The sequence below is a fragment of the Limanda limanda genome, chromosome 7, assembly GCF_963576545.1.
Source record: "Limanda limanda chromosome 7, fLimLim1.1, whole genome shotgun sequence".
In the NCBI taxonomy this organism is placed as follows: Eukaryota; Metazoa; Chordata; class Actinopteri; order Pleuronectiformes; family Pleuronectidae; genus Limanda; species Limanda limanda.
Window position 1 is genome coordinate 13,708,045 of NC_083642.1, and position 25,191 is coordinate 13,733,235.

The 25,191-nt window shown below is 41.8% G+C and overlaps 3 protein-coding genes across 5 annotated transcripts; 1 reads left to right on the top strand and 2 right to left on the bottom strand.

Annotated features, from left to right (window-relative positions):
- Positions 1-5,860: 5,860 nt before the first annotated feature.
- Positions 5,861-10,043, bottom strand: copz1 (COPI coat complex subunit zeta 1). The gene is made up of 9 exons (XM_061074485.1): positions 9,961-10,043; positions 9,479-9,547; positions 8,708-8,789; positions 8,535-8,626; positions 7,712-7,767; positions 7,522-7,599; positions 7,334-7,385; positions 7,211-7,249; positions 5,861-6,460 (listed from the first exon to the last, which is right to left on the bottom strand). Exons 1-9 carry the CDS (start codon positions 9,976-9,978, stop codon positions 6,413-6,415), a joined length of 534 nt encoding a protein of 177 aa, XP_060930468.1. The 5' UTR covers positions 9,979-10,043; the 3' UTR covers positions 5,861-6,412.
- Positions 10,044-18,227: 8,184 nt separating this feature from the next.
- nfe2 (nuclear factor, erythroid 2) lies at positions 18,228-20,999 on the top strand. Its single transcript, XM_061074497.1, has 3 exons — positions 18,228-18,275; positions 18,379-18,510; positions 19,496-20,999. The coding sequence occupies exons 1-3, from the start codon at positions 18,228-18,230 to the stop codon at positions 20,759-20,761; spliced, it is 1,446 nt and encodes a 481-aa protein (XP_060930480.1). The 3' UTR covers positions 20,762-20,999.
- hnrnpa1b (heterogeneous nuclear ribonucleoprotein A1b) lies at positions 20,934-24,984 on the bottom strand. Of its 3 annotated transcripts, XR_009678349.1 has the most exons (11): positions 24,871-24,984; positions 24,228-24,344; positions 23,653-23,799; positions 23,352-23,562; positions 23,181-23,264; positions 23,025-23,078; positions 22,879-22,938; positions 22,509-22,796; positions 22,367-22,428; positions 21,128-21,189; positions 20,934-21,044 (listed from the first exon to the last, which is right to left on the bottom strand). XR_009678349.1 is itself a non-coding variant. In XM_061074499.1 (10 exons), exons 1-9 carry the CDS (start codon positions 24,883-24,885, stop codon positions 22,376-22,378), a joined length of 1,023 nt encoding a protein of 340 aa, XP_060930482.1. In that variant the 5' UTR covers positions 24,886-24,984; the 3' UTR covers positions 21,893-22,199; positions 22,367-22,375. The 3 variants fall into 3 exon arrangements, 2 of the variants coding, with proteins under 2 accessions (XP_060930482.1, XP_060930481.1); XM_061074499.1 differs by lacking the exons at positions 20,934-21,044; positions 21,128-21,189 and adding an exon at positions 21,893-22,199 and having other exon boundaries at positions 23,187-23,264; XM_061074498.1 differs by lacking the exons at positions 20,934-21,044; positions 21,128-21,189 and adding an exon at positions 21,893-22,199.
- Positions 24,985-25,191: the final 207 nt, after the last annotated feature.

Consider the following 25,191-nt stretch of genomic DNA (forward strand, 5'->3'; position numbering starts at 1 on the left):
CTTTGCAGAGACATTCAAGTAGCCCAAAGATTGAATCCCGCTGACTTTGGCGATCCCCAGACTTTTCCTTCAACACCACCCGCAGGTCAGGGTTTTCACTTAGCCTGTGAAATTTCTCAGGATTGATCGGCACAGAATTTGGCACAGATATTCATGTTGATACTCGATCCCACTGACCCTGGTGATCCTCTGACTTGTATTCCAACGCCAATTTAGGGTTGTGACATTTCTGTTTTTTTAAATGAAATGTCTCAACAGCCAATGGATGGATTGCCATGACACTTTATACAGATGTTCATTCCCCCCCCTCCCTCTGCACCTAGAATGAATTATTATAATCCCATGTAATTGTGAGCGTCAGAGAGTCACACAGCCACAAGCATGGTGGCATAATTTTAGTCTTATGAAAGCCATATCAACATTTAAACATAACAAAGAGAACAGGAGTCGAATATGTTTTCATTTCAGTTTTAGATCATCACAGTCTCACAGTTGAAATTTCAGATTTGCTTGATACTGCACTGAAGACTTATTTATGAGGGAAGCCACAACCTTTAGTTCCGCAGAGAAGAAACACACTGAGGGAGAGATGAAAATAAAAATAATTTCATCTCTAGTATGAGAGAATATCAACTTTCAGTGACCTTAAAAACTGCTGAGTTGGTAAAATAGGACGAAATAATGTTTGGCCAGTTCAAAAGAAGTCAGAATCACATGTACAGAAAAGACCTCATGTAATCAGTTAACTCTTTGCGTGGATCTTTGTCTCATCATCTTCTAACACGCCGCAAAACCATCGATCATCCCCTCCGAGTTCAGGGGGATCGTCTCTCTTTCAGAGGTAATACCTGTTTTCTTTCTCTTACATGGCACATTGTCAGAGGGCACGCTGCGTAACCCCGAGTTATCAAGTTCACCAGAAGGTCTCTCGTCAAATTATGCAATCTCGCTTGACAAGGCAAGTCCAGGGCTTTCCTCTGCCTCTTCATTTTCAGACAATTTTCCACTTGAGCAGACGACCTCAGGTGTGAAGTGAAAGAGTAAAGAGAGGGATTTGATCTCCCGGGGAAACGGTGCATGGATTCACCGGAGGTTGATAGACAGGGCAGGGGCAGCCGTGCTATTTACCCATGAGAGATTTCCATGGGTCAAGGCTGTTACAGGGCCGCGCTCTCGCTCCTCTTGATCCTGTCACGATAGACTGTCAGGCTGATGAAGAGATAGGCCGCAGATAGATGATGCTGTTGCACGAACACGGGTGCTGCAGCGAGCAGATACACAAGTCAGACCCCAAAGTGACTTTGGAAGATTGCTGCTGGGGATCCGCTTTCATTTATCTTTTTGGAATTTAAATCAGGAGGACGTTTGAGACAGCTTGGAATAATGCACATGCACATTGAGGCAGAACAACCCAATCAGATCAGGGCGGATGCGTGCAGATGTTCACAAGACTACCATGTCTCTCGCTCGGCAACACAACTCAAATCTTCCCTTTGGTGTTGACAGAGTATTTTGCGAAGTATTCAAAGCATTTTTTTGGATAGATACCTAGCATTTTATCCTATCACACATTTCTCCATTTTCCCCCTGTGCTCACAAGAAGGTCTTTTCTCCTCTCATGACGTCAGGACTATTATACTCCTGTGCCACCTCCCTTCAGGGATAAGATTTTACGATTGCAACCTGACACCGTTTCTGTGTCCTATAAGCGACAGAGCTGTAACTCACTTCAAAGGCAGGAGGCATCAAATCACAGTGCAGCCATAAATTCACCTGTCAAGCGCCGGCCAATGGGGAGGCGGCATTAAATCTCTGCTGTCACGCTGGCGGCCAATGGAAAGACGATGGCAGTAAATCTGTCAGGCCAGCGTCTGTTAACCGGTGTTGTGGTGTGGTTGGGGGAATCCACTGGGAGGGAGGGGAGAAAGTGAGAAAGAATAGATGACACAGGGAGGAGGGAACAAAACCGAGGGTTCAGAGGTATGCCACAGAAAATGCTTTTCTATACATTCTTTAGCTGCTGTGACGGAAAAAAAAGCATAAACACAAACTGTAGTAAAAAAGCTGCAAGGCATGCCGAGGAATTTTTGCCGTGCAAAGCAAGACTAAACATGGCCTGAAGAAAGAGGAGGAATAGAGGTAGTGGTGCAGTGGGAGTGGAACAACACCAACAGCAACCCTCATAAAAGCTTTACAGCAGCCAGGGCTGTGTCTGATCTCGACTCTGCAGTGAAAATGACTCAGGGCCCTACTTTAGTGCTCTTTTGCATCACTGCAAAGCCAGAACTTTAGTGTTGACAGCAGTAACCGAGTAACCTCTTGACTGTCATGACACTGCAAGCGTCCGCAGCAGCGACAGGCGGCCCGGCCAGACGCTGCCCTCAGGACTGCAGCCAGTCTGTGAGGGGGTTTTGAGGAGGGGGGGGGGGGTCGGCCAGGGTCCAGTTGAGACCATTCACTAACCAGATGTGACCCAGTTGTGCAGCCTCAGAGGATGATGGAGTTCCCCCTGCGGCACAGCAAACCCCGAGCAACTCGGTCCCAGGATTTTGTTTTGCCACCTCACCGTAAAGAAACACAATATGGCCCTGCTGCGCGTAACCAGCACCAGCTTTGAGCAGGGAGTATTTTCACATCCAGAGTTCCTCCACGATCACTCTTCCAAAGTATGCTTTCAGTAAAGAGTAATGCACTGCACTGGTACAGGAGAACTGTGGGGAAAACAGCAGAGGGAAAACACATCAGGTAGAATATTTCCTCGATTAACAACGCCCTTGGTGGTGCACTTTCATTATCCTATCAAAGTTGAACATTTTCATGTGATAAATCTTACAGGTATCATAAAATAACTGGTCCTGCAAAGGCAATGCTATTCCAACCGCAAGAAAAAAGCTTTCCCTTAACAAAGCCCACAATTTTCTCACCAACCTGTAACGACATCCAATAAACCAGCCACATTTGTGGTGACGTTTTTATCTTACATCAACAAAAAAATTAAACATTAGCATCAGAATTTACAGTCATCTTATGTGATTACTATGAATACTCAACCCCCCTCCCCCCTCCCCTCTCTCTCTCTTCAGAAACATAAACAGTGGGCTGAATTATGGCAAAGGCAGGCGAGAGTGCGGTGGTGGAGGTGTTGTTTTTGGCTGGCTTTCCCTGGAGTGGCCATGATTCTCCATTCTATGGGAATCCATAAACAGACCCAGAGAGGGCAACTGGGGCCATAAACCACATCATGCTGCTGAGATGCTGCTGAGGCAAAGGGAGGCAGGCCCGGACCCATACCATCCTCTCTCAGCATGCACACACACAACCCACATGCACCTCCAGCCGACTTTAACGACGTATTTTTAAAGGCTGTGTTTACAATGATTCTGAAGATATGGCTGTTTCCTTCATTTTTACTGCTTCAAGAGCTAATTGTGCTAAGTGTTAATGTCCTTTGATTTCCTTTGATATTAGCCTAGTTTCCCACAAATTACGATAATCTTAGATAGATCGCAGTACTGGGTGGAAATGAGAGAGCACTGGAGATAAAAATGGCCCTTGTTAATTTTAATACACTGGGTCATTAAACATCATGCGGGTCTTGCCCTTTGTCCTGCTCCGACAAAGTAATGGCACTTTCTCTAATATGTTTACTGTATTGGATCCAACATACTGTCATTGTTTTCCCCAGCGTTGTTTCTCTTCAGAGGGGCAAGGCATCGGATGGGTACTCAGGCCCATTGACTATGACATAAAGACTCTGCAAGCTTACAGATGATGATAATTTATTGACTCTAATTCTCACACACACACACACGAGCGACTCTCTCACTATATGCATCGATCAATTACAAGGCTCTGGCCCACACGTCTCTGACAATTTTACTGCGTGTTATGTACAGCCTATCAAGCCATGGCGTTTCAAACTGTTATACTCATTCCTGTATAATTAATATAAATTACCTTGCTGGTTTTTATGATGGTGCAACTGTAATTAGCGGATGAAAGAAAGTCACTGGGCTGCCGATGGCGCTGCGGGGCTATCTAGATGAGGAGTGAGGGTCTGGACAGGCACCTTGGGTGGAATCTTTTTTAACCCTCTCTCTTCCCCACCGTGCCCTTGCTGGGATCTAATCACATTTTCTGCGGTCTACATGTGAAAACCTTGTCCTCTTTGACCTTCATGTTTCTCCCAGCCCCCCACCCCCATCGCTGAAACCACACACTGAGAGCGGAGCCGTCCTCATTATAGCAGTAAACTGAGTCCATTTACAGTGATTACCTTTGCCTTCCTTACTGCTCTTTCTCCAGTAAACCACAGAGCAAGGAGCATCGACACAGCCTCCATTCATGCTATCTCTGCAGCCATAAAGACACAGATCCCAGGGCTGAATCAAACTGGAGAGAAGCCAAGACAATAGGTCCACAGGGCAGAGCCAGTAACACTTTCATAGACTAAACTGCTCACTATATATGTAACAAAACACATGTATCCAGGTGCATATTGTTTCCTTGTCTTGTATCAAATTGAACTCCCAGCACTTAGCTATGATTGATACATAAATGCATATTCTAAAAATGCCACTGCATTTATGCATTTGTAATTTATAGTTTGGCCTGGAACTATTTAGATTTAATCATTACGAGTAACTGAAATCAATACATTCCTCGAACCCACAATACCTGTAATGTATTTTCCTTTAACAGAAATTCTCTGCACACAGCGTATAGTGTGAACACAAGACTGATTAAATATCTGTATTTTTGTTGTTTTTATTCCTAAGTGTCTAAAAACCACCGTGGCTGCATATCACACTACGACAGCCATTTTCCCACAAGATTTAACCGATTGTTTGCCAGTGGAAGGTATGAAATTTCCCACAGGGAAAATAAATGGCCAGCATTCCGACATAACCGCTAATGTGTGCGATCTTTTTCCACAAACAGCTCCAGGCCATCGCCATCTCTACATCAAGAGCGCTCAGTTCTTCTCTTTCACTTTGATGTGTGAGCCAAAGGACGTAGTCAGGTACAGTTGAGTGAAAGACATTTAAAAAAAAAAATAGGGCAAACTAATTAAATATACAGATTGGTGAAAAATGCAACAAACAGCCGCTTAATGACTTTTAACTCTGGCCAACAGACATGTCACAGCACAGCATGTTGATTGGGATGAAGAGTCTGGATTGTAAGGACAGGGAACCTAAGAGAAATGAGCTGTAACACAACCTGCTACCTAATATGGTTCAAATTAGCTATGGCTGGATCTGTCTGTAGCCCAACCAACACAATACAGGGAAACCTAACTTGAACAATGCAAATATATCACCTCTCCTGTAATATGCATCAGGTACTGACATGATGTAGTGCCTATTCTCACATCCATTTCTCTCTGGAGTGTATCCTTCATTTGCATTAAAATGAGTGCATGACATTTGTGTGTGAAGGTGGGGGGGGTGCCAACGTGGGAGCGCACAATTCACGACGCCCACAGTGGCGAGAAGAAATGAATTAAGTGTGACTCCATAAAACGTATCTGCATGTGACAGCACAAATTATTGTGTGGGCTCCTGATCATAGCTGCACGAATGCCCCCCCCCCCCCTCTCTGTACCTCATTGTCTGAATGTATTTGTGCATCTCAGGCTTGGCACTTTGCTGAAAACACCAGGAGATGGCGCCCTTGCTCTACCTCCTGCTGGCTCTCCTGAGGTTTTGAAGAACAAAGAGTAAACAGCTTGTCAGCTCTGAAATTAGGAAACACTAGCGCATCAAAACCCGCTAAACTTGATTAGGTATAAAAGCATCACATGCGCTGTGTGAGAATGATGGAGAAACCGTTCAACATATCACAGATGATCGCGTGCCAGTGTCAACAAACATTTATTAATAATATCTGATGATGGAAGATCTCCGGAGAAAGTCAATGCAGAACAACCTGTGATCAGTGGTTTGACAACTTGTACACTTTTTTAAGAACAGTATTCATGTACATTGAGATACGGAGATAAAGACTGGATACCGCCTGCAGTGATCTGCAGGAGGTGACAGACGGATATCAAATCGGAGACAGTTCTTGTTCTGAGGGATACAAGGAATGTTGCGGCAGAGTTTTACAGCATAAAACACTGGATTAAGAAGCTCCCAGGTTCTGTAATTAAAAAACAAATATAACAAAACAGGCCAGCCCTGAAACTGGAATGTACACCATATTTTATCATCAAGTAGATTATGTCATAGAATGCACAAAGAAAATAAAGGAATTGGAACATTTAAGTTTATAAACCCTTAGTTCGGGGAGTGTGACTGGATCTGCCAGTGGTACTCCTCACAGCTTTGAATGAAGAAGTGGAACAGAGGAAAAAGATCAGTGCCATGAAGACTGGTCTGGACAGCAGCTCACTGGTAGACTGGTCACTCTATCGTAGAAGCGACCACTTGATCTGTTCTTTGGCAGACTGAAGAACCTGTGGAGAAAAACTCAAGTCAGACCAAGCAGATCACTCAAAACAATTAAGTATAAGACGAGAATGGCAGTCAGGAGAGTACACATCCCCGCCAGGGTGGGCAAGCTGCACCAATTCTCACACACTCAGATATAAGTTTCCTAAATATGTCCGATTTATTTATTTTTCCTTTAATTCAGTTATTAATCCTATGAGTTATTAGTGTCGATAAAATGAAAAACACGTTGCATCTTGTTGAGGTAAAAGAAAAGAATTGGGCGGAAAAAAAGTTTCATATACTTATTAAAAAAAACGAACAAAGACGGATGAACTGGTGATGGAAAATGAAGAGAAATATGAAGTGCCTAATTAATCATCTTAATTCATCGAATGAAAGCTGAATCATAACCATAAAGCACGGGGATTGGGGACGGCTATTAATCAGAGCCAGAGGAGGGATGGCGGTAGCCAGTCTCAGGCCTCTTAAATGACAACATTAATCATGAGCAGCTCACACACAAACGCAGACGCCTGTGAGGAGTTAAGCTCAGGAGTCCCCGTTAGCTTCCTACTTCTTTACCAGTAAATAATTAGCTATCATGTCCACTGTCATGTATGTAAGAGAAGGCAATGTTTGAGAACCGATAGGCCAGTGACAGAGTAGGGGTGGACAAGAGTGATGGGATAGGCTCTGAAGTAATGCCTTTTAATAGTCAATAAACCAATAGAGCTTCTACATGTTGTAGAAGAGAGAAGATCACGTTTTCTTACCTGTGTGACCGTCTGCTCCGTCAAAGGCACATCATCCCCCTGTAGGAACATTTGTTTTGTTATGTTACAACAGACACAACTAAATTTAAACATTGCGAAATATTTCAGAGGAGCTGATCTTACTCTGAGAGCCACACGGTGCACAACTTGTTGCGGGTCACTCTCCAGGATCACCCTGCAGGAGGCAGCAAAGAGTCAGACCAACAGATAATGAACACAGAGAAATAGAAGACGCTGCATTAATACCGCAGTCCGTTTAGCATGAGATGACTTTGCATTAAAAGTTTCCCAGCTGCTTATTTCTTACTTACCCTCCGTCCACAATCTCGTCCACAGCCAGGAAGAGTCCCTCCATATTCTCCAACAACGCCCTCCTCTCAACATTTTTCCTACAGAGAAAGACAAAAACATACTGTAAACGTCAAGCTGAACTTTCGAAACGATAAGAGAGATTTGTAGAACAAAAGCTTTTTGACATTAATAACAGCTGCCAGAACGTACCTCAACATCTGACTGAGCGAATCAAAGAGGCAATTTAGAACAGCCATGAGCATGAGCTGCGGAGAATAAAACAATTGATGAGAATCTGTTTGTGACTAATGGATCCAAATCGAGTGTCAGTATCAACTTGAAAATATGAAAAATTACTTTTTAATGGTGCTCAACATTCTTGCCAAACCATTTAAAAGTACAACAAACTTTGTATTTTTATGTGGAGACTCAGAGATAAATAAGATAAATATAGTGCAAAAACAACACCTCAGTTTATAAAGTTTATTTTTAAAAAGTATATCTATGTACTTGTACTATTTTAGATAAATAGTGTCTTTTTCCAGAGATAGAAAAATTGCACATTGTGTCTCAAAGCTGAAGACACTTCACATGAATAATCTGAGCCGAGAGCTAAAACTGCTGCAGAGCTCAACAGATAAAATATTAGCTGGATAAATCATTGCCAACACCTTCAGTTTAACTGCTGTATTCTGTGGGTATTTGTAAGGAAATAATATAAAGAGTCAAGTTTCCTCTGGAGCCACATCGCTTATATTATTTGGCTACATAAATAACACCACTGAGGAAATGAGGAAGTACAAATTAAAAAGGCATTCAAATTCAAAGTTAAATGCACAGCAGGCAACAAAATGAATTTGTTATCTTCAGACCAAGCTTCAGTTGGTGAAAAGTAAAAAGAAACACACTAATTACTAGTAAATGTACACAACAGTGTAAAATAAAGCTGATCATGAAGAAACAAAATATCTTGTCCATTTCTGTAATCAGGGCTCAAAATGTAACTAATGAAAGTCATATACATTTTATTTACCTCATTTTCATGTGAGCTTCCAATCACATAAAAGAAGAGGTCTATGTTGCTCTTGTAAACAACAGTAAGACCCTCGAGTAAAGCTATCTCACCTGAGGGCACAAAAAAAATACATGTTGGACACGTAGTGAGGAAAGCAAAGCGTAATGATGTTTGATATGAACACATCTTACTGTCTGTCCTGTGTGTTTTGTTGAATATGTTCTTCTCAAACGCCTTCTGCTCCTTCACTGTTGGGTACGTGTCATCATAATACTGCAGGAAAATTTAAAATGAAACCGTTATGACATTCAAACACGTGAATCCGAACTCACATCAACCCTTTAGCTAGTTTGAACTAAGATCAAAATATGAGGCTGGTGAGATTCTGTATTTTTTCATACACTCAACAAATCAAATACGAGCACATTACTCTGTGTCTCAGTACTTTCTGACTTCCCCGGCTGATCTCAAGTACTCTATTTTTTGTTTACTTCATAATATACTCAACCAACTAGGTACACACTCTGCTTTTGTTGGAAACTTGATTCAGCTGTTTGTCTATTGAGCAGCCGATTCTGTTGTGTGGGACTGAATTTAAATAAAATATATAACTTTATGCTTTTATAAGGATGAGGGAGGACAGGTCAATGGCGGATCTGGGCCTTTTTGTGAGATTTGACATCACCAAACATACAGAATATTGTAAGCCTTAATGGAAGCAAAACTTTTGCACCAGTTTTCGAATTGCAGTAACTGTAAATATGTGTAAAATCTCAGTAAATACAATATTCTACCAAACTATTAACTGATAAACTTTTCAACTATAACTGTTGTTTGTCTTTGTTACTGTTAACATATACATAACAAACTTCTGGGACATATCTGCCCTCTAACACAGCCCCAGACTAATTAAACAATGTTGAGTGTAAGATGATGTTATTGCACATCTGTCTAACTCGTACCTTGGCATACAGCCTGTCTCCGTCGTTGTCCAGGATCAGAACTGCTTTCACGGTGTATAAGGATGGTTCCTGTTGAAGGTGACAGACAAACACAATCCACAATCTCATGTTAGTGACACTAAGTTCACTGATCGGTGCCTCCAGTCAAACATATGGTGTCACAAGCTGGGAATGAACAGGCAGCGGGGACATTAATACAACAAACACGATTCAGTCTCTATTTAGTGACACACTCGGGAGTATTATGCATTGGAAAAGCAGACGTGACACTTCCACATCATCAATAAACGCACGTACACGGAGCTAGCTTTCCCGAGGCTAACACGTTAGCCAACACAGCCAACAACAGTTAGCTCGGGAGCTAAACTAGCACATTTCAGCTGAGGAACAATTCTTAAGGAACCGATCTAGTAAAGCGGTTTTAAACACAACACCTGGGTGAAACGCACACTGGGTTTAATGGGTACAGGCGTTAGCATTACCAGTATGGGAGAATCCATCTTGATAGCTTGGTTAGCAGTCCAGATAGCGAGCTACCAGCGGCCTACGTCATACGTACAGTCAGTCAGGCTGTTTCTGATTGGCTGACACAGTCGTTTACGTGGTGCGTTCAGGGCAAAGAGCAAAAAATATCACTTCCGGGGGAGGTCAAAAATAAAGTATCATTATGATTATCATGGTGATTATTATTATCATCTGTGATAATAGTTATGAACTCTATCTATGTAATAGTTTTCCCTCCCTCCATCTTCTCACGTTACTGATGATGTGAGAAAGCTGCACATTAGAGGGAAAAATTTAAATTCACTCATTATCTACTCAGCACTGTAACAATGGGAGAGTGAGTGAAGTGTTTCAGCCAATAAAACGTTTAAGGAGTTAACAGCGTTGATGCCAAAACCAATTCAATTTAAATAATTGAGGACAGATTATTTTAACAGTGTGTTCATATGCCAAATTCAAATTTGAGTCGAAACAGCAGAATTTAAACCATATTTTTAGGCTAAAAACATGATGTAAATGAATTTGAAATTGAAAGTCCAGAAGTGTGAGTGAATTAAACATTTTCAGTGAACTATCCATCGTATTGTAACCAGGAGTTTGCATCAGTTAACACTGAACGATTTACATCAGGCATCACGACTAGTGACCACAGTCAAACCTGACCACAGTGATGTCTTCATCAGTTGTTGTTTATCATTGAACAATTTAATAGTAATAATAGTTATAATAGTAATAAGGCCTCTTGTTTTATACTAGGGCATAGTTACGACTTTATATGAAATGTTCTGTAATATTCCAAACAAACTTTATCGTAAAAGCATCACAGATTTCTTGGAGTGATATTTGATTAAAGCGACCACTTCAGGACATCTGAATTTAATAAAATAATTTAAAGTAAAAGTACACATTGCAGCGTAGAATCCATTTCAGGAAAGTTTTGATGCATTACCATATATATCTCTACGTCTGGGTAGTTGATTCTTCAATAACACATCATAATCTATTTGTTGCTTAGATTCCGCATTAACAACTAATCAACTTTATTCATATAGTACATTTAAAAACACAGTTACAAGGTGCTTTACAAGTTAAACATGAGAAATTGAAGGCAAACAAAAGGAAACTGTTAAAAAGCAAACAACAAGATACAATTTACAAAGCAATTGTAAAATCACACAGCAATAGAGCACAGATAAAGAAATAAAAAATGTCACAGATGAGAAAAGAGTAAAAACAAGATGAAACAAAGCATTATAAAACTATTTAAATAGTCATTAAGATCAGATCTAGGAGAAAGCACACCTATAAACATGTGTATTTAGGAGAGAGGCTCTAGAAGAGGAGTTTGCCAGATGGATGTCATCAGGGAGATTGTTCCAAGCCCTGACAGAAAATAACCCGGCACCTTTGGTCCTGGGCCCGAACTGTGGAATGGTGAAGAGGGCCTACAACCATCACCCATAAATGCACCGATATGTAGTTTAGTTGAAGTATAAATCAATATAAAAATGAAGATACTGAAGTAAAATAAAAGTAAAAAAATTAACATACAGTACTTGATTTGATGCACTTTGCTACTATCCCCCACTGCGACTATCCAACAATGTTGATTTATCACAAAGTAAAACGATTCTTCTTTTTTCACATTCATTATTTATGATGGCCACAGGGTCTCTCTCCTCTATTTGTTCCCTCTGTGAAAGCTTTTTTTAGGGGAGTGTTTCCTTATATAAAACCAGGGTCTAAATAGAAAGAATGTTTAAGTGCTGTACAGAAATTAAAGATCCTTTGCGATTTGTGATATTAGCCTACAATCACAAACTTAAGGCCAATAACTGAGGTTCAGTTTAGAGTTGAGAGTCTGCTACGGGACGTGCAGTTCAGCCATTGTGATGAATAATCCTACATTTGGTGATTACTGTAAGGTGGCTGCAGTTTCTTGCGTGGGGACTGCTTGGTAACAGAGGATCTGTCATTTACGAGCCATCCCAGCTTTCTTTTACTCATCAACATCTTTTTTCAGGAGCCTCCCACATTTAACCAACTCCAATTATATTTCTTCCCTGTTCTGGGAAGCATTTGGAAAGCCGGGCTGATGGGGATTTCCCTCTATCTCCCTCCATACAGTGACATCACGGTCTGACCTTACTGTAAGATATTTTTTGAGCTCGAATTTCAGATGATACCGGAATATGTACAGTTTTGAAAAGAAAGGGTGTGCAGCTATTAATTCATGGCCAAGAGACACAAACTGTTTTGACATGCATTCAAAACAGGACTGTAGGCGACTGTGAAATGTTGCAATACTACACTATGTTTGCACAATTCAGCCACGATGATTTCAAAATTACCCAGACTGGAGAGGAAACAGTGTAACTACGCTGGACGACCAGTACTTCAGGTCATCAGTGTCTCAGATGTAACTGTGTTCATGCCACCTCATGCTAGAGGCCAGACATGTCGATACCCTTTTGTGTCTTTTATGACAAATCACAGCCATGATGATGGGGATGACTAGCAGAGATGGTGATGAATAAAAGTTGAATGATGATGAATGAACGTAGATGATGATTGAACATAAAAAAGTCAAAGTTCAACTTAGCTGAATGTGCACATGCTTGCAAACTTCATGCACACCTTCATAAACCCTTACAAATACATGAAGTATGAAGCTTAAACCGACTTCTGTCCTGATGAAACTGTGTAATAATTCCTCGTATTGATCCTCTGTTAAAGCTCAGCAATATCTTCTATTGGTGTCCGTTACTCTCAAAGATTAAAAGGTTGAAAGTAATAAATACATATAATAAATAACAAAGCAATAGATATTAAATATGTTATTAATTTCAACTTTTTAATCTGTGATAGTGAGAGACAGACAGAAAGAGGTGTCGTGCGAGAGCAGGGGCTGCTCCCCTCTCTCCGCAGCTAAAGCAGCAACCACAGCAGTTAGCAGTTCCCTTCCTCAGAACCAAGTGGTGCTTTTATCAGCGTTAAGCAGAACTTCCGTCAGCCAACATCCTCCTTCCTTCTCTGTCTGTACCACTAACCAGCCGGGATCTTCATTGTTAAGAACACACTGTCATAATTGCATGTAAATAATCACCATGCATGTACACACAACCACTCAATGTTAATAATAAGAAAATAAGAATCTGCTTAATGTTCTCATTTGTTCCAACACCACTTGTCATGTGAATGTGAGAATATGGAAATTAAGGGACAAATACAAATGTTATTTAAAGAAAATAATCACACTGCTGTTGCAAAATATCTTTATCTTAACATCTTGAGATAAGCGTTATTGAGACACTTAGAAGAATGATGCGCCACATTCAGGTTCCTCATTTGCTCTGTTTCAGGTGGCGATAACATGTGACCATATTTTTTTGAGAAGGAACAGCGATGGAAACGTTTCTGAATCACACGGCGAGGTGATTCAAGTTAATTCTATCTACAGCTCATGTGAAACAAACATGAATGTACACGTTTGAATTTGCATCTACAAATATGTGATACTAGAAATGAGTATTCCTGAACTCGTTCCACTGTGTTTATGCATATAATCATTTTTATATTCGTGTTATTTGATATGTTGATTTTATTGAATAAAAACATTTTAACATTCAAGTTTACAAGTATATAATCATTAATATGAGAATAAAAAATAATACTCCAACTGCAACATATTTTTTTTTTCCTTTCCCAGAAACCAACTCCAAAATATCCCCTCTTTTGAGACCACAACCCAAGACACACACTCATTTTGTTTAGTAGTGAGGTGGTTTTTCCGCTCAAGTCTGATATAGCTTTCGGGATGTTAAGACAAAAAAACGAAGATGCCACATTCCTCCATCTTTAATGAACAAATGATATATCATGAAAAACAGCAGGATGCATAAATGAGCTGGGAAACAAAAAAAAACATGTTTCACAATTAATTTCAGATGAGATTCAAATGTAATGGTCATTAGGAACATTTAAACCTATGTGAGTCAACAGGGGCAGTGCCCTGCCAGAAAGTCCGGTCTATTTTTGAAGAGGAGTTGTTCGTGGTGCTGAGGTGCATGACGAGGAAAGACTGACAGCTCGGAGAGGTCCAGGCAAGCTGCAGAGAAGACATGTCAAAGACTAATTGAGGCAAACAAACACAAACAGGGAACGTGGGCGTTGACCTGGGAACTGTGTCCAGATTGGAAACCGCTGTGGTCACGGTAATAACAGGGTGCTCTTTGGCACGCTGTGGCGGTGGTTGAGTCAGGGGCTGGGTGCTAGGAACTTGGGTTGGGAAGTCCCTTCTTTGATTCCTGGTAGACGTTCACCTTTCTTGACTCTGTCAGCCACCTACTTTTCCAACTTAGAACAATGGCAGAGAAAACATTTTGCTTTAAGTCTCAGTGGGATGTGATATTGGATTGGGTCCGACAAAGCCTTCCATGTTCTCATGGCTTTTGAACGCAGTGTTTTACTGACTTTCTGGTTTTTCCTGGATTTATATACATGTATTTATTTCCCCAAAGAAAAAAAAGTCAGCATTCAAAGCTAACATTTACTGTAGATTAAATACAGCAAACTTACTTTAGGCCTACTCACATTCCTTTTTTTAGCATATAGAAAAACTCTTTACTTTATCACAACTGTTAGTGTCAGAATTAGCATTATCTTTGAGAATTGTTTTGCACACTGTCTTAAAATATAAATACATTTCAATGTGGGGATATATATATTTGCATTTATCTATTTAAAATAATGTGTTGCGTAAACTCACATGCAATGTGCTGGCAATTTGTTTCAATTTCTCAAAATGTTGTTGACAACGTGGATTTGCTCAATGCATTTCAATTGATTTGCAATTCAAACAAAGAATGAATGCAGGCCTAAACAAGTCTGCAAAGTTTATTTGCCTTCTGTAATTCAAGGAAAGTGATTGTGACATCTGTTACAAGTTTGGCACTTTCAAGAAAAACATGTTCTATGCAATTTGAATCTGCCTCATGCATTAGCAAACATTTTATACGCAAATTTTCACTCTTCCAAAAATATACCAAACAAAGCCTTTGCAGGAATTCAGTTGCAACATGGTTTGTTCCACAGCAGCTGAAAAAACACACATATGTTTTAGCATCCACTCAGGGAATTCTGTTCTCATCAACAAAAGCTTTTACAAATAAAAACCACTATGTTGTACATGAGGGTTTTACAGAGGGAAAGAGTCTCGACTATTTCATGTAATGCAGAAAAGTTCCAAAATCATCATTGACTCTGTGGGACAGACTGTCAGTGTTATCTCTCACACGTTGCTCAATGAAACAATAACTATGCAACATCTCCACAATACAAACACTAACTGTGTGAAGGCTGTTGCACAATAAGACGGGCCTACAAAACACATGGGCTTTTGTGAGTTGACTGTGCACAGTGTTTCACATCAGGGCAATGAGGGGATTTTTTTTTTGTGAGGGATTTTAATGGTCACTTGCTATGTAAGACACGCTCCCCTCCATTCTCCCCCTGCTCCTCTCTCTCCCTTGGTGGTTGCTCTGCCAGATAGAGGAACAATGTGGTCTTTCTTACCTGTCGGAGGGTGTACATTCCATCCCGACTAAACCAAGTCTCAATCCAGCCTCCAACCCGCCCCTGCTTGAACAGGGCTCTGACTCCAGGTGCTCCACATCACACTCCACATATACCTTTTTGTTTTTTGGGAGAATTTGAAAAGGACACCGTTCTGGTACGGTTTGGCCCGGACAGAAGCAAACCTCCAGCACACTCACGTTTACAACTTTAAACTGTTGTGTGTTGTCGTTTCATAATTAGGATCAAAATTGCTTGCAGTCTTTTGTCTTTTCTGTAATTTGCAAACATCTACCAACTTCACTGTGGACTGACAGAGTGACTGCCATGGTGTTTGCCAAACTGTTGGTTTGTGGTTTGTCATGTGGGGAAAAGGGAAATTTGGAGGTTGGGGTGCAAGTGTGCTATTAAGGATACATGAGTGCAAAAAAAACGCAGTGTGGGTGCTTTACAGGAAGACTGTGTGTGTCTGCACAGAGCCATCCCATTTATGCCGGTGACTGTAAGAGTGGCAGAGCAGACAGAGGCGGACAGTTGAATGAGAGATAGAGCCGGAGACCTTTGTGTGTTTTCAGTTCTTCGGATCCTTTAAAAGTAATCAGCAACACAACACGTGTTAAAAACAACTTATCTCCTTTTGCTCTCACTCCACCAGGATTCTGCTTTATGCCGTGATGTTTTTTTCTGTATTCATCACCTGTTGAAGACGCAGAGAATGCCGCTCAGGTATGTTCACTCACATCGGTTACCTCTACTCATTGGTTAGATCTTCTTTTCTTTCTGTTGCACGACTACAGTGCGCTGAGTCTTTATAGCTTTACCACCTAAATCAAATCTTTACTCCATAATGTTCATCTAAAAGTTACTTCTCAGACACTGACATTTCACAATAAAGAGACCCTATTGAAAAGCATATATTTGTATTATAATGTTGCTCAAACTTCCATTAGTTTGAGATCAAATTTATTTTACAGCAGATACATTTTCACAAATTATTATTTCAATTACATAACTTTTTTTTAATGCTGACATAGTTTTACTGACTGTTTTTACAACCTCTTTATTCAACCAAGTGATGCCAGTGAGATCTTAGAGTTACAGTGAATAATGATTCCTTACAGTAAAAGAAACAATCTTAAAAAAGTAACTTACCACCAACACGACACCAGCTACAGCAGGATGTATTAGTTATAACTGAATGTTTCCGAGCCTTTAAATAGTGCAAAACAATTCACATGTGGTAGGTGATAGCAGAAAACCTTCCACTGTGAGCAATCACCAGGATTATGGTAAATTAAATTAGCCATGAGGGGAAAGTTGTAGTAAGAGAAGTGAGTCTAAAGAAAGAGACGGAGAAATATCTGGCAATGGATGGCATTTGAAAATTATGGCAAAATGTATCAGATGGATGTTTAGATCTTTGTTTTCTACATTTGACAGTTGAATTGAAGTTGAATTGAGGTGCTGAACATTAAAGACTCTTCAGGGGCTAAACTGTAATCTACAACACCTCAGCGTGACACAGCCTGTTCTTGGTACTTCGCTTTGATAATGTTTTGACTTAAATTGAAATAATTGTAAATCGGAAGAAACAGACACTGAAGGCTGTGTCAGGACATTTGTTTAAAAAGTATTAATTGTATCAACACATAATGAGGAATATATGCCGATTATTGAAGTGACCTGTACATTGTAATGCCTGAGAATAAATATGTCATTATGGCCCCGATAACATGACTTTTGAGTGAACAACAGCAAAGTGTACATGGATTCCTCATATTTATTTATTTATTACTTTATTGAATGCAGATAATCATTGTTACACTATGGCAGGCAATGCAACAGATATCTGGGTATACCAGTATACTTATATATAGATCATTTGCCTTTGTATTATTTGTTAAACTGTCAAATTCAGGCTCAAATTATTGGAAAAGTAACTATATAACAACAACTTTGAAAAAAAAGAGATTATCTAAATGTGAATATGCTCGTGTCTATATACATGTTTGTAAATGCACTGACATATACGTTATATAGTGATAATGTACAGTATGTACACGTACTTGTCTGGGACAAGTAAAATTAAAAAGTTATTAAGTGTTCACATCTCTGTTTTTAAGTCACGGTTCACTTATTATAATGAACTCATGATTATCCTCATAAGGCTAAAACGTCTCACACACTAACTGGAGATGCTAAAAGTAGAAGACTGTATAGTTTAGCAAAAAAAAATGCTGATCTGTGAAGACATGTTAGCTGTACACCATATTTTCCATAGTGGCCATCGGGCCCCAGTCTGTCTTGTACAGCACGCTGTTTTCCCGCAGATTGTCTTATCAGGGGTTGGCATAGCTGCACCCCGGGACAGCTGAGGGGAGGAGTCAACTCAACTAAACTGAACCCTCCATGTGTTCCAAAAGAACTCACACAACACCCAAACAGTCGTTTACATCGCACCGGCAGCTCTAAAGACATGTAATGTACTGTATGTATTAGAAATGTGTGCAAGGGGGAAGGCTGGGACCTTACAGTTCACACTTGATTTAATGTTTTTTTTTTTTCATTTATACTTCTTCTTTCTTGTCAGTGTAGAGGATGGGTAGGCCCTAATAACCGGCTGTGTGGTGTCTCCACCAGGTTCTGTATTTGCAGCAAGAGCCTGTCCTGAATGTGTTCGACAGCCAACTATGTTCTCCCACTGAGGAGGACCTGTGAGGTAGGTCTTTGCAAGAAGTGGGAAACCGCAACACACAGTCGCGCCTCACTCAAGACTTCGGAGTGAGAGTTTTAATAGAAATTATTTTCTTGTCTATATTAAGACCCAAGCTGCTCCAGGGAGGGCGTGTGGAGCGCCCACGCCTCATGGAGCCAGGCCTCATGGGGCTCATGGACCTCAGGACGCAGAGATGGATGCAGCTTGGCAGGAACTGATGGCCATCTCAGAGCTGCAGGTAACTGGGTAGAACTGACACAGTGGGAAAGTAACACTGTGAACAAAATAAATATTTAATTGTAGAATGATGAGTAAGATGTCAGAGTAAATAACACTTTATTGATGAGCGGGTGGAAATTGGATTTCGATACAATCGCTCCAGCCCAGGATAGAAATATGAACAAAAAAAATACAAACACAAAATATGTGTAAGACTATAACATAGAAAGTTGGTAAGAAATATATGCAATATATTAAAATATACTGTAGAAAGGATAGTCTTAATGGGTCCCTGTTAAATTACAGAAAGCTAAGACAATGTAAAAAACAAAATCCAGAAAATATATAAAAACCTTGCAATTGCATGTGCACCTTCGTGCATATTACTCACTATTGTGATTAAAAGTTTACACTCACTTATCATGGAAATGAATGTCACTGCAACTGTGTACATGAAGGACTTCTATGCAAATTATTAATACAATGTAATTGTGTGCATTCTGGGTATTTACGATTGAGTCAATATGAAGATAACATTTGATCAGTAAATTTAAGTGTCATGTTGAATAAACTACAACAGCCTTGGTTCATAAATAAAAACACTGAATACATACATATCTATCAATTCTCATGTGATGCTTTGTGTTGAGAAACTATTACACACTCTGTGGATACGGGCAACAATGGCCTATTTGAGTAATGGCAGGATGGAGAGATTGTGAGGGGGAGCAAGTGCTGCATGATGCTGGCGGCCCCCTGCACCGCACAATAGCCATCTGTTTCCAGGTGAAACTTGATCACATCTATGAAAGCCCCTCATAGGCCTGGGGTGGCATGCTGAAGTGGGGGCAAACTGTACTCTATAGCAAATTAGATTGCGTTAAATTCTTTGTTTCACTAATAAATAATAAGTATCTTCAATCATTTGCTGTTTTTCTGTTGAAGTGACATTTATGTTTGCCCATCAATCATAGTTAGCTGGGGTCCTTGTGTGTCTGTTGCAGGAGTTCGAAGTCCCTGCTGAAGGCCCGTATGAAACACAGTACCAGTCCATGGAGCCCATGGTCCCGATGGGAGTGTACGGGATGGCCCCATGTCACTCTGGGCTTCCCCCCACCTATGAGCTCAGCTCTGCTGACACTTACAATAGATGTTACTCTGAAGACGTGCCCGCGTGCCATCATCAAGGAAGCAGCACAGGGGCAGTGTACGGACCATCTGATTATCAGCTCAATCAAAGAATGCACCCCATCTCCTCTCAACCACTGCCCTCGCTCATGGCCTTTAGGGGTCAGATGAATGTGTCAGGTGATGGCCAAGGACACAGGAGAGTCAACACTTGTTTCTCTCAGGGTCCGAGTCGGCACATGCAGTGGACTATACACGGACAAAGTTCACACGTTATTCTAACTGATGATCTGGAGTCAGACTCAGGTCTGTCTCTGGGTTCCAGTCCACCTCTGGCCTCCCCTGATAATCCTGTCAGTGCTGTCCTAGGTCACCAGAGTAGAGAAACAGGCATTACGTACAGAGATGGTGAACCTGAGCATGCCAGAAGAGCACAACTCCATTACTCAGTCGACTACCAGGGACAGTCATATTTACACTCAAGTGCACATCATTCAAATTTCTCAGCCCAGAACACTTTATCTCACACTCAACCTGAGACAACCACTCTGCGACCGTTAAAGCATCAGAGCCAGGCTGCTGCTCTGAATGACATGTACACTGAGTCCGGATCATCCAGCAGAGGGAGCTCACAATTTCACATGTACACAAAACCACAAGGAAGCAGCTCCACTCCTGCACCACTGAGCAGAGATGAGCGGCGGGCAGTGTCTCTGAAGATTCCCTTCCCCATGGAAAAGATCATCAATCTCCCTGTAGACGACTTCAATGAGCTCCTGACACAGTTCACTTTGACAGATAACCAAATGGCACTGGTCAGGGACATCAGGAGGCGGGGGAAGAACAAGGTGGCGGCACAGAACTGCAGGAAGAGGAAGCTTGAGAGCATAATTCACCTTGAACAAGAGCTGAATGAGCTGCAGGACCAGAAGGAGCACCTGGCCCAGGAGAGACTGGAGTTCCAGCACAGCCTGACCTTCATTAAATGCCGCCTCACAGACCTCTATGCAGAGGTATTCACTCACTTGCGAGACGAAGACGGACAACCATACTCAATAGATGATTACTCCCTGCAACAGACACCTGATGGTAAAATTTACCTGGTACCTCACACAACTGTGCCAAAGAGAGGGCAGCGCTGAGGAACTGGATCTAGAGTTTCATTACTTGTGCCTGAATGTGCCAACTGAAACCACTTCATCCAACTGGAAGTCGATTTTAATTCATGCAAATGTTGTCTAAACCCTTAAATGTATTAAATGCCAGATGCATCACAGGACTCTTCATATTAAAAAAGGACTGAAACCAAACACCTTTTCTTTAAAAATAATTTATTTAAAAAAAATGTTTTAAAAAAGACACTGCTCAGCAGTTAAAAATACTCTTGAAAAAATCTTCAGCACCAGCAGGATTGTTCAAGAAAACCTGAGGAAAAAACAAATAAACAGATCAGGTTTTATTGTAGCAAAAAGGAGAAACTGAAAGTGTTGTGCAGTTTGTTTTTGTACCTTATTGAGCCAAAGTCATTGAAAAAGAAATCAGGACTTGGGGACCATGTGTGGGGGTTAACCTAGAAAGCAGAAACACCAAATAAGTAAAATGCATTCTTTCAAAAAATGTTTATTATATTATTAGCATGCAATTTGTTGTAGGACCTCAGTGCAAAATTAAAGAGGCCAATGTTACCATTCAGGGGTGTATGTCATAATAAAAGTTTGCACAAATGTTACGTAGTTACTGGGCTACACAGCTTACTACCAGCTACATGACAAAAACATATTACTATCAGTAGTTGAGAAGTCTGGTCTTACCTACAGACAGCATTTAAGCCTTTTGGTAGCTGCTGCCTGCTAGCTGTTCTCACTCTCCCCTGCTTCAATGATCCTGGCGATGGCTTTGCTACTTCTCTCCCTCAGCTGGCTTCCATGGCTAGCCTCAAAGACTTTGCATGTAAGCTAGCAGCCTCCAGGTGATCTTTGCAGAACTCAGTGTGTACCATGTGATATTTGCAGAACTCTGTGTGTATCATGTGATCTTTGCAGAACTCAGTGTGTACCATGTGATGAACTCTTTATGAAGATTTAGCTTCTCATTCCTCAACCAGTGACACATTTGTAGATATGTATTGACTATTGATTCGTGGTGAATTGTGCAGCTTTTGAAGATATCACAGAAATGACTCAGTATGGATATGTGACCCCCCCCTCGTCCCACCACTCCACACTGAAGTGAACCCTCCCTTTCCCAATGCACTGAAGAGGCTAACAAGACTGTTTTGTAAAAAACAACTGAAAGTTGGTTTATTTCAGCTTGACTTGATGCAGTTACAAATAAAACCAGACGCAAAGAAAAATCTACATAAAACCTCATTGGAATGCTTTCTTTCCAGACACATCTTGATGAACAGAAAAAACAAATCTTTAAATGAAGACCCTCCATGATACATCTACTGTACATCTCTTGCAGCAGCTGTAACCTGCCACAAATGTTTGGCTGAGCAGATTTAGGATGTAAACCTGCAGCTGCCCTGTCACTTCGCTTGCTCTCCTCTCCTTGCTCTCCTCTCCTAAGTACTCAGTCCTGTTGAACAATATGGAACAACATTGTTAACCGTGTACTGACTTTGTATGACCTGAGATCCAGAGTGATTTTTTTAATAGTTATCTGCACTTAACCATTCCCTGCGACTACAAACTCTGGTTTTATCATACAAATATACTGTGCAGGAATGCCTTTCAAGTTCTTACCGGTTCACTTTAAAATCGTCCTGGGCGGCCGTATCCACTGTTGGAGCCACCGCCGTAGCCACCTGGAGGCAAGACAACATATGGGTTAAATGCGCAAATGCGTTACAGCATCAGTGAACACAGATCCCATCTCTAATCTTACCGAAGTTCCTACCACTGCTGCCGCCACCGCCACCAAAGTTGTTCTTCATTGGGCCGAAGTTGGACGCCTGGGGGTCGTAATGGCCCATGTTGTTGTAGTTGCCGCCGCCACCACCGCCGCCTCCTCCTCCTCCTCCTCCTCCACAGTTTCCATAGCCATTGCTGTCATATCCGTTTCCTCCTCCGTAGCCTCCGCCGCCACCACCTCCGCCCTGGTTGTAGCCTTGATTGTATCCACGGTTGCCACCATTGTTATATCCACCAGGACCGCTGGGGCCACCTCCATAGCCTGCATCATAAATAACCTTTGAGTACACTGTAAATCTTCAGTTGCAAATATAGATAACTGAGGGGGAAAATAGTCTGCTTACCACCGTCGCCTCCATTGCAATTGTAAGGAGCATCTCCGTATCTACCACCGCCCCTACCACCTAAAATCAAACCATTTAAAGTTAAGTTTCAGACCAGTCGGAACAGTTCAAATTACAGGGATATTTCACTGTCAATGAAAGCTTACCCTGGTTGAAGCCCCTGTCATACTCGTAAGGCCTTCCACCACCACTGCTGCGACCTTGACAAAGAAAAAAGACCCCATTACTCGGCAGCATTCACTGTGACAAATTGTTTATCAAAATCAGGGTATGTTGAAGAAAGGCCTTCATACCCCTCATACCCATGCCTGCTGTCTGCATCTCTTGCTTCGTAAGGGCCTTCCTGACTTCACAGTTGTGGCTGTTCACCGTGTGATACTTCTGGACTGTGGGACAAGAGAATTCATTTAATACCCAATACAAACAATTACTTAAATTTGACACAACTAGAGACAGCAAACATTTGTACTCACTGACAATCCTGTCGACTGAATCGTGGTCATCGAACGTGACAAAGGCAAAGCCCCTCTTTTTTCCTGTGGCACGGTCAGTCATGATGTCAATGACCTCGATCTTGCCAAACTGCTGGAAGTAATCACGCAGGTGACACTCCTCCGTATCTTCCTTGATGCCTCCAACAAAGATTTTCTTTACCGTTACGTGAGCACCTGGTCGGTTTGAATCCTGCGATAAAGAAAACATTTGGTGCTTAATTGTTACCTTCTACCTTTACATGCAAGACATATTCACTTGTTCATTGTGCAGGGATCATACCTCTCTGGATACGGCTCGTTTAGGCTCCACCACACGCCCATCAACCTTATGGGGGCGATCGTTCATGGCGTCATCAACTTCTTGCACCTGCGAGTATGTGACAAATCCAAAGCCCCTGGATCGCTTGGTGTTGGGGTCCCTCATGACCTGATGAAGAAGTTAAACATGAGTATAGTCTTACACACATATACAGCAGCCACATGATGAATGTTAATTAGGTAATGAGCTTCAAATGATGACTACCTCATTCATTAATCATTTGTGGAACTGAAACTGTTACTTAGTCCACACAGCACCCACGCTTTCATCCAATGTTTACTCACATCTTTCAAGCATTAAGATCAGCTCAACTACACTAAATACATCTTAAACCCTGTTGGTGTCTTACTTGACATGGAAAGGAAATTACATGTTATCATATAGAAGGCAACGATTATATACAACCAAATAGCACATTTTCCAGGATAATTTCTTCAATGGCATAGAGAGTAGGTGCTTCCTGCCTGTATATAACACCGACTGGATTTCTAAACCTTGATCACACAGGATGCAGCTCTGAATGAACCCCCACTTACCACACAGTCTGTGAGGCTCCCCCATTTCTCGAAGTGGGCTCGCAGGCTCTCGTCTGTTGTCTCGAAGCTCAAACCTCCGATGAACAGCTTGCGGAGCTGCTCCGGCTCACGTGGGACCTGGCCAATGGACAAAGGACATCATCGTCAGGCTGCATTCAACAATACAAACAGCAAGCACTGTGCATCCTCTGTAATCACCGGGTTCACATGGCGGAATGTGGGGTTTAACAGCGTTATAACACTTTAATTAATCCAACCCTGCGTCACGATCAAACATCAGCACAGGGTGGAGGAGGGAGACACCGCCGCCATTAACGTTAGCAGTCGGATCGGGTGTCTGAGCCCCTCTCATGTCCTCTGCAAGCGACCGCTTCAGCATAACAAACAGTGAGGCGGCGGGTCCCCTTGTTTACAAACTGAGGGTCTTAGCGTTTAGGGAACATCAAAACATCTGCACAAGAGAAGCTGAACGAACAAAAGGCCACGAGGCGCAGCTGCTATAAAATGGCGGCGCTGGGAAACCGCAGCCTCTCTGATGGACACGCAGTCTGCAAGGCGTGTTTGTAACGTGTGTGCTGCTGATCGAGCACTCGGCAAAGACGCGAGCTACACAACAGAACCCACACAGGATGAGAGTACTCACATCTTTCATCGACATGTTGCTGTTTGCTGCTGCGAGGCTCCCTGCGAACGACCCGGTGGAGGAGATCTGCGTCAGGCTGGATCAGCGGCCACTCAGCAGTGTGCAATAAGTAGCGGTGGCTACGCCCCCTGCCGCGCTCTGATTGGTCCGCAGTTCCCGCTGTCGTCTGTCGCTATCCGCCGTCGTGGTCTGATTGGACCGAGATCCGTCAATCACCGGCAGCAGCCAATCACAGGGCGGTAAGCGGACATTTCGCGACGGATGGATGCTGTGTGTGAAAGATCGTCTCGCAGGTGAAAGCCAGGTTGATAAACACTCAAC